Source organism: Hyperoodon ampullatus (assembly GCF_949752795.1).
Source record: "Hyperoodon ampullatus genome assembly, chromosome: 2".
Classification (NCBI taxonomy): Eukaryota; Metazoa; Chordata; class Mammalia; order Artiodactyla; family Ziphiidae; genus Hyperoodon; species Hyperoodon ampullatus.
Genome location: NC_136915.1, coordinates 102,423,593 through 102,433,112, shown reverse-complemented (window position 1 = coordinate 102,433,112; position 9,520 = coordinate 102,423,593). Strand labels below are relative to the sequence as shown.

Below are 9,520 nucleotides of genomic sequence, written 5' to 3'. Positions count from 1 at the left end.
GGGAGGGGCGGGTCTGGGTGCGGCCTGCCGCGTGACTCCTGGGTTGGAGGCCCACGTGGCCGAGGCGGGGACTCCGGCGCTTGGGGCGCTGACTGATTGCGTAGCGGGCGGGGCCGGAAGTGCCGCTCCCTGGTGGGGGCTGTTCATGGCGGTTCCGGGGTCTCCAACATTTTTCCCGGTTGTGGTCCAAATCTGTCCGAAGCGGAGGCAGTGGAGCTTGAGGTAAGGCTTTGGCGTGTGTAGCGTTCGACTTTGGAGCGTGCTGACGACTCCTTGTTGCCAGGAATCGAGCGGAATCTACGAGCTGGAGACAAAGGCCCTGGGCGGGGGGGGTCCTTCGTTTCGAGCCCTACGGGGGAGCTTTTTGGAGACAGGCGGGGGAGAGAGAAGGGGAGACGGTCTGGAGGCCCCCCCCCCCCCCCCAGAGCTCAGAAGATTTAAAGGAGTAGGAAGGGGGGTTTTCTTTACCTTAGGCTGAGGGCGGGGCCCAAGGGCTATTGAAAAATAGATGAGGGTGGGGGTAGCTAGAAGACTAATCCAGGATTCTGAGATCCACAGTAACCTGCAAGTGTTTTTGCACTCCTGAATCAGTTTGAGAACCAAGTGGAGATGAACGTGTACGGAACCAATACATTTCAGACTCTGGTTTTAGCTACTGTTGATTACAGAAAGCTTTGAAGTACTGTAGATGTGGTTCGACAGTAAACCCTAATTGCTGCTTTCCCACAGGTTCTTGCTGGTGTGAAATGACTGAGTACAAACTGGTGGTGGTTGGAGCAGGTGGTGTTGGGAAAAGCGCACTGACAATCCAGCTGATCCAGAACCACTTTGTAGATGAATATGATCCCACCATAGAGGTGAGGCCCAGTGGCAGTCCGCTGACCATACCTCTCTCTTTCGGTTTACTCTTAACCCATTCCCTTTCCTGTACTTTCAGCTATTCCTTAGCTAAAGGAATAATCAGGAGAGAAAAAGTTATTTGGGGCACTGTGTTCAGTAATACAATAAGTAAAGCTTTACCTGTTTTTGGAGAAGAGTTCACTTTTATTAGCTACTGATGATTTTCTAAAAAGTTTACAGTTTTTAACAGTTTTGAAAACGGTTACAAACTCAGTGTTGAACTCATTTAGTTTCTCCACATACGACAGCTCCGTTAAAAAGAAACACAGGTCATAGAATACCTGAATGATAGCAGGATGGAGATAAAGGATTCAGAGATCTGAGTGTTTCTTAGCCACTTGAAGCAGCTGAGACTGTGGGTTGGGGAAGAAAGCATGAGATTTTGAGTCACTGTGCCCAGGAATACAGTCCCTATTTGCAGTTAGTTATATGATAGTGAGCAAATCACTTTTCTCATCTATTTAAATTACCATAAACCTGTCTTGCCTGACACCCAGGGGATGTTGTGAAAAATCAAGTATGTTAAATTTTTGTGGATGCTAACGCACTGTGTAATTATCACTTATTTAAAGTTTCTGTTGTTTTTATGGGAGTTCATGTTATAGATTGGCTTCAGTAAATGGCATCTAAAGTCTTTTAAGTAAAGAGTTTGTAATCTTATTCAATTTAGAAATGTCTAACTCTAGAGATTATTTTAATCCACATCCTGGTCTTCGTACCACCCAGCCATTGAGTGTTTAATGCAAGCTAACTCTAATATAGCCATTATTAAAAAATTAGTGATTAGTCCTTGGCAAAATTTTATTTTAGGCTTACCAGCTTTAGTATTAATGGTTAGAACATTTTAATATTTTTCAGAGTTTTATTTGTTGTGAGGTAATTTAAATAAGGTATATAAATCTTACATCTGTAGCTCAGTGGCTTTAAATTTGTGTACACTTACGTAACCACCACATAGATAAAAATATAGACTATTTCCAATGCCCAGGAGAGTTCTCTCGTGCCCCCTTCTAGTCAGTAAACCCCCCTATCCTGCCAGGAAATGACCACTTCTCTGACTTCTATTATCATAAATTAGTTTGACTAAAACCTATCTTTATCATTTTAATTTTGCTTATTTCCTCAGAACACTCATACATTTGACCCTATTTCAAGCTTTAAGGAAATTTTGACAATGTGAATTCTATGTTAATTTGAAAGTATATTACAGTCCCGCAATGGTGTGAGTTACAGAGGCGCTGTTCAGTGGTCTGGCAAACTATGTTGCATACTGTTTCTGGAGCCAGATCTTTACTAAGTGTGATGAGGTTATTTTCTTTGAACTGAATTCGCAGAACATAAATATTAAAATACAAGTAAAATTTTTGTCTTAGAGCCAAATGGAAATTTTTTTTTAAATATGATCTATGCATGTCTATCTTCCCGAGGAATTAATGTAACTATACCATGTTTGGAACCTTTAGGAATTTGATTCAGGAATATTCCCCAGAGGTACAGTCTGTCATGAAGAGAAAAATATTTTGATATTACAACCTTGTCTGAAGTAAAAGATATTTGTGTATTTAATCATAAACACAAAAGATAGTGCATCCTGGACCAAGTTATAATTGGTAGAGGTATGATTAGAATTGTAAATGGACAATAAACAACTCAAATAAGAGAAGTACAGTTCATACTTCAGTGAATGTAATCTCTAGTCTAAGTGTGGTAGAACTGTCTTTTCAATTACCATGTTTTCTTCATCTTTTCCAGGAACAGAGTGACCACATTTTCCTTTCTGTAGGCATATAGCATTTGGGGCTTTTTTCCTAGGGTGACATTAGGTACTTTCTGTTTGTGATTATATATCAGCAGTTTGAGAGACAAACCAAGAGACAGAATTGGACTTGGTTAGGAGCTTATTTAACCTTAGCAATAACATTGCATTCCCTGTGATTTTTAATAAAAATGGAATCTCCCTCTTTCCCTGCCCCCCTCCCCTCCACACCCCAGGATTCTTACCGAAAACAGGTGGTTATAGATGGTGAAACCTGTCTGTTGGACATACTGGATACAGCTGGACAAGAGGAGTACAGTGCCATGAGAGACCAATACATGAGGACAGGCGAAGGCTTCCTTTGTGTATTTGCCATCAATAATAGCAAATCATTTGCAGATATTAACCTCTACAGGTACTAGGAGCATTGTTTTTTCTGAAAGGATGATCTTTAAGTGTGTTCTGAAGTTTTGGGGTGGGAATGAGGATACCACACTAGGGAAGATACAATTTTTTAATTATGAAAAGAATTGCTTTTAGGTTGTGACATTGAGAATCGGGGGTTATTACGGAAAGTTAATACTGGAGTTTATTTTATATAAGCTACTGTGTCTAGAATGCCTGATAATACATAAATGAAGCTTGCTTGCTAATGGGAGTGATTCAGAGCTAGAGGTGTTATGAGAGACTACAGAGAGAAAAACACCTCTGAGAAACATTCTTCAGTAAATAATAGAGAAGATAGTGGGAAGAAACAAATGGGGGGAGGGGGGTTAGATAAAGATGAAAGCAAGGCAAAGGGGGGTTAGATAAAGATGGTCTTTCTCCACAGAACCTTAAAGTTTCAAAGCTCGATTGGACCATAAAAATTGTAATACAACATTCTTATTTTACAGAAACAAAGTTCAGAAGATGGTTTGTTAGGTTTTCATAGTCATGATTGTTATTCGTAGCAGAGCCAGGACCAAAAACCCAGGGCTCCTTTTTCTTAGCTCTGTGTTCTTTAAGCAGAATAATATAATGGTTAAGAATATAGACTCTGCCTGGGTTGAAACTTGGCCCCATCATCTCTTAGCCATGGAACTTCGGGGCAAACTACTAAATCACTGGGCCTCAGTTTCCTTATCTATAATATGGAGATAGTAGTACCTACCAAGAGTTGCTGTGAAAATTAAATGAGTTAATAAATATGTGAATCACTCAGAGCAGCGTTTAGCACAGAGTAAATGCTACACAAGCGTTCTGCCTGTAGCCTGAGTCTTGGCGTATGCTCCATCCATATGACGATGTTGACTCTCAGAAACAAGCTAGTCTAAAACTGGTTTTCTTCCCCTAAACCTGCTCTACTTTCCATTTTCTCTCTGCAGTTAATAGCAGCACTTAATAAAATGCTTAGCACTTGGCAATCACCAAAAAAATATTTGCTGAATTTCTAGAAATCATTTTTCTCCTTAGGTTGTCTTATATTATCCCTTCACATAGGTTACTGCCATCACACCAAAGCTCAGTTCTGCAGATAGCCAGTGAAATGCATTTCAAGTACATGACTTTGTATGTAATCCCAGGGTAGAGTCTAGAGCAGTGCTGTGCAGTATGGTAGCCACAAACCGTATGTGGTTTAAATTTAAATTCGTTAAAATTGGGCTTCCCTGGTGGTGCGGTGGTTGAGAGTCCGCCTGCCAATGCAGGGGACATGGGTTCAAGCCCTGATCCGGGAAGATCCCACAGGCCATGGAGCAGCTAAACCCATGCGCCACAACTACTGAAGCCCGTGCGCCCAGAGCCTGTTCTCCACAACAAGAGAAGCCACTGCAATGAGAAGCCTGCGCACCACAACAAAGAGTAGCCCCTGCTCACCACAGCAACGAAGAGAAAAGCCTGCACACAGCAACAAAGATCCAACACAGCCAAAAATAAATAAATTTATTTTAAAATAAATCAATAAACTGATTAAAATTAAACAATTTAAAAAATCAGTTCCTTGGCCCTATTAGCAACTGACTTTTCAGGTGTTCGGTAGCTTCATATGACTAGCGTATATAGTTGGACAGTGCAGCTAGAGAACATTTCCATCATCATAATAAGTCCTATTGGACAGGGTTGATCAAGAGAATCTGGAACAGTAGTTTCCAAACTGCTGTGTGGTATGTCTTACTTGTCATTGAAGAGAGAACTGTCAGTTGGGAGTTCCAAATCCTTTAGGCCCCTGTTAATAAGAACAGTTCTGGTGTTTCCTATTTTATATCTTGGACTTCCAGCTGTAATTTGAAGAAAATGTTTGGACACCACCCATCTAGAGAAGTGGATAGACTGTCTTTCATTAAATACTGTCACTCAAGGGAGCTTCAAAAAGTTACTTGGAGGCAGTAAGATTTACTTTTTATACTTCAGACCTTAACCTAGAGTGTGATTTCGAGTTGCCAGTTAACTCCAGAGCCAAGCTTTTTGGAGAATCAAGGAGCCTAACAGGGACATGTGTCAAGATAGAAGGTGAACTGGTACTTGGCTTCCCTGTGGCTGCTGCATCGAGTCTACACCAGTCTTCTTAATATGCAAGCCCTTTTATAAGTAGAAAAAAAGTGAAACTCAGTATAGAAGCTAATAGGGCTAGGTGAAATTTGCTGGATTTTCTTTTTTGCCCTAGCTGTTTATTCCTTCCTAAAAGTTTATTCTTATGATAACATATTCCCTTTTTTAGGGAACAGATTAAGCGTGTAAAAGACTCAGATGATGTACCTATGGTGCTAGTAGGAAACAAGTGTGATTTGCCAACAAGGACAGTTGACACAAAACAAGCCCATGAACTGGCCAAGAGTTATGGGATTCCATTCATTGAAACCTCAGCCAAGACCAGACAGGTATAGTACAGCCTTTAGCATCTGGCAAGGGTTTATTTAAGGCAGAAAAGTTTGATTGATTAACTCTTCACTAGAGACGTGATCCACATTCTTTGTTGTTTTGGATTTTTTTAATACTGTTCTATTTTTTCAATCTTCAGTTTAAACCCAAAATGAATTTATTAATATTCAAGTGTGGTTTCTTTTTTACTCATGCAAATTAACATGCACAAATATTTCTAAAATGAAGACCCTTGATTAAAGATACTTAAAACATTAGTCCTTTATCCATCAACACCAGCTACTATTTAAGGCATAGGCCCTCCTGAATGGAATCTTTAGATCTGGTAGTTAGTTCTGTATGTCCCATGTTACCCATTTTCCTTTACTTGAATGTTATCTTTGCAGAAAGCGCTATTTGTATATCAGTCTGCTAATGTGACTCAACAGGAATGCTGAATCAGCCTATTTTATCAGCTAATAATTTAATAATTGCAATTTTAAATCCACATAAAGAAGTACAAATGAGAGAGAACTTACAACTTGGGTTGTGTCTGTTAAGCTGTCTTTATCATTTTCTCTCTTTTATAGGGTGTTGAAGATGCCTTTTACACACTGGTAAGAGAAATACGTCAGTACCGAATGAAAAAACTCAACAGCAGTGATGATGGGACTCAAGGTTGTATGGGATTGCCATGTGTGGTGATGTAACAAGGTGAGCATGTGGTCTCTTGACATAATTATAAATATTGTTTAGGCAGTTTGGAGGAGTGTTGCTATTATCTTTTCTATGTTGCTATTTAACAGAGTTTCTGCTCACTTACAACTATAAAATAAAGAACTTTCCTTATGGCACCCTTTCTGAGAGTACCACAGCCTATAACTGTTTTTAAAACATTTAATTATTTTACAGACTGTTAAATTTTCAATAATAGTAGAAATTAGAAGACATTGTTTATGAAATGTATTACCAGGAGCTTAAAGGATCACTACATGATGATGACATGGTGTGTATTCTTTTCTCATAGATACTTTTATTAAAGTTCTAGCATCAGAAAAGAGCCACCGTCAAGGTAGGACAGGTTTGGAAACGAATGTATTATCATTTATGTCGATTTTGTAACCTTGTTTTTCTAATACTCTCTATGTACCATTTATACAGATTCCATCTTTATTTCAGCTGCACTGACACCTTGGTCCTGACTTCCCTGGAGGAGAAGTATTCCTGTTGCTATCTTCAGTCTCACAAAGAAGCTCCTGTGATTTCCCCAACTCTCAGTAGATCAGTATAATATTCTCTATTTGAGAAGTTCTCAGAGTAACTACCTCCTCACTTGGTTGTCTGACCAGAGAAATGAACCTCTTGTTACTCCCAGTATTTCTCCACCCTGGGTTCTCCCGAGCACACACAAACAAACCTCCGCCACCCCAGGTTTTTCATCTGAAAAGCAATTAATGCTCTGAAACAGAGAACCAAACTGTAGAAACATGAAATTCTGTAGAAAACAATGTCTTGAGCTCTGAAGTAGCAACTGCTGGTGATTTTTTTTCCTTTTTACTGTTGAACTTGGAACTATGTTGGTTTTTGGAGAAATGTCATAAATTACTGTTTTGCTGAGAATATAGTTAATGTTGCTGTTTGGTTTGTTTGTAATGTTATCAGCTATATTCTATAAACTGGCATCTGCTCTGTATTCAGAAATACAAAAGTGAATACTGACTTTTTTGAGTCTATCCTCGTCTTCTCGACTTTCTTGTAATTAAATCTGACTTTCACAATGAAGTGCCTTTTTCCTGGAAGTGGTTTGTAGACTTCCTTTACAATACTTCAGTGGAATAGATGTCTTAGAAACTGTTATACATGAAAATGATTGTCTGAGATATGTCTGTGACCCGTCTAGCTTTGAGGGAAAGATATACCAATATGATAGCAGATGCCATTTTTTACATGTATGAAGTTGATTTTCTAGAGACCTGTTTTCGGGCTCTCCCAAGAGAAAGGTGAGACTATAAATGATTAGGAATAATTTTGCTTACTTTTTACCTAATCTCCACTTTTTTTTGTTTTGGTAGTTTACTACCTGCAAAATGTATATAATTTGTTTCTTCTAGCTTACTGATAATCTAATGTTCAGTGAACTTCCATTCATATTTAAATTTGGGTCATATCAGAAAGTCTACATTTGCAGGTGTTCAAAATTATAAAAATTAGATGCAGGTTTATTTAATAGCTGTGATCAGTGATTCTCAAGCCTCAAATATGTTAATAGACAAATTTTCACTGCGTATCATGGTAATTATTCATGTATATAATTGCCCTCGGTCCCCTTCTCACCCCATCCCCTGTCCTTCACCCCAGAGCAGTGGCTTGATTATTTCAGTTGAGTAAATCATGGTGCTAATAGACCAGGGTCACAGTTTCAAAACTTCAGTGAGCCAGTTAGCATCACAGAGAGAGAAATTCTTCCACATTTGCTCATTGCACCATTAATTCCAGCTAGTAGTTTTGCCAGATGCATGTGGTTAGTCCTGCAAGGAGAAAAGAGGTCAGTTAGCACAAATTCTTAACCATGACTGGAAAAACTTGTTATCCTGAGAAGGGTCAGCTTAGAAGTCCTTATAAATAAAGGATCTAAACTCTGTTTTTAGCTACATGGAAACCAAATTAAGCCAATATTTTTTCTCATGTTTTTGAGAATGAGGATGCCTCAGATAAAAATTTTTAAATTTTTCTTTATTCATAATATTCTTTGAAGGGTTTAAAACAGGATGTTGATTAATTAGTCTGGGCATACCAGATAAGCTGATGAGTTTGTTCTTGTTCTGAACAAGAAGTAGCCTTTGGATTGGAATTGCTGTTTGAGAAGGGAATAGAGAATATAATTAATAGTTATGAGGATTTGGAGGCTTGGCTTTTCCATTTGCAGATAATATCTTGATAATTCTAATGAGTAATAGACTTGGATAACTTTTGATAAAAGAATACTTCCAAAACGACCACTTCCTGTTCTCATCTTCTAATGTATAAATACTTACTGAGGTCCTCTTATCTTCTAATACGAATTTTCATCTATTAAGCAAATTTCACATTGCCTTGAAATGAATTCGGAAGAGAAGAAAAAACATAATGTACCCAGAGAATGAAAAACCCAGAGAGTTGTGCTCCTTCGTGTTAATTCTGAGAGCTTTCACAGTCCACGCCGGTAAACAGAAACTCTCTGCCACTTTGCTTCTGCTCCTCTTGGAGCATTGCTCTGTCATTTTCTTGAGGATAGATGGAGACTTGTCACCTCAGTTGTCATTGTCTTCCTCTTCTTCTTTTGTCTATGTGACTGACTGTGTGATTCTTATGAATGTCAAATTGGGGGGAAAAAATAACTCATTTTAGGCTCTTGTGCCCATGACCCTTGTATGTTTGTATCTTTTAGTTTTCTCAAGTATGTTCTAAGCACAGAAGTATCTAAATGGGGCCAAAATTCAGACTTGAAAATGTTCTTTTAATAGCTTCTTAAAGAGTTACACTTTGGTATGAATTTTGGCACAGTAGAGTGACAAACTTAGTTAAAACGCTGAATAACTTCAGTTAGTGTGGTATCAGATAGTTTTTAGAATATGTTTGTGATTGCTGAAAACAATTACAGTTTACCTCAAAATCTGAAAGTCTCTTTCCCCAAGTTAAGTGCCTGGCCAGCTGTCATAAATTACATATTACTTTATGTCTATTTGTTTCTTAAAGGTTGTACATTCAAGATTGTGAAAATAAGGTGTTCTGTGTGAAGGCTACCATGCCTGTCTGTAAATGAATCTGTTGAGTGCTGTATTTGCTCCAACAGCTTACTATAGAATGCTACTTGGTCATATCGTACTTATTACAGTTTTCACTTCAGGAGTGTAATAGGTAAAATTATCCTCAGTCTGTATTGTAGTGGGCCCCATGTTTAGTCTTTCATCATCCTTTAAACTGCTGTGAATTTTTTGTCTTGACTTGAAAGCGAGGATAGAGAAACACTTTAAAGAGATAGTTTGG

At 38.6% G+C, this 9,520-nt stretch overlaps 1 protein-coding gene across 1 annotated transcript; it reads left to right on the top strand.

The window, feature by feature from the left end:
- The first annotated feature begins 136 nt into the window (after window positions 1-136).
- Window positions 137-7,225, top strand: NRAS (NRAS proto-oncogene, GTPase). The gene is made up of 7 exons (XM_079698353.1): window positions 137-222; window positions 730-857; window positions 2,893-3,071; window positions 5,355-5,514; window positions 6,085-6,208; window positions 6,522-6,566; window positions 6,656-7,225. The coding sequence occupies exons 2-5, from the start codon at window positions 747-749 to the stop codon at window positions 6,202-6,204; spliced, it is 570 nt and encodes a 189-aa protein (XP_079554479.1). The 5' UTR covers window positions 137-222; window positions 730-746; the 3' UTR covers window positions 6,205-6,208; window positions 6,522-6,566; window positions 6,656-7,225.
- Window positions 7,226-9,520: the final 2,295 nt, after the last annotated feature.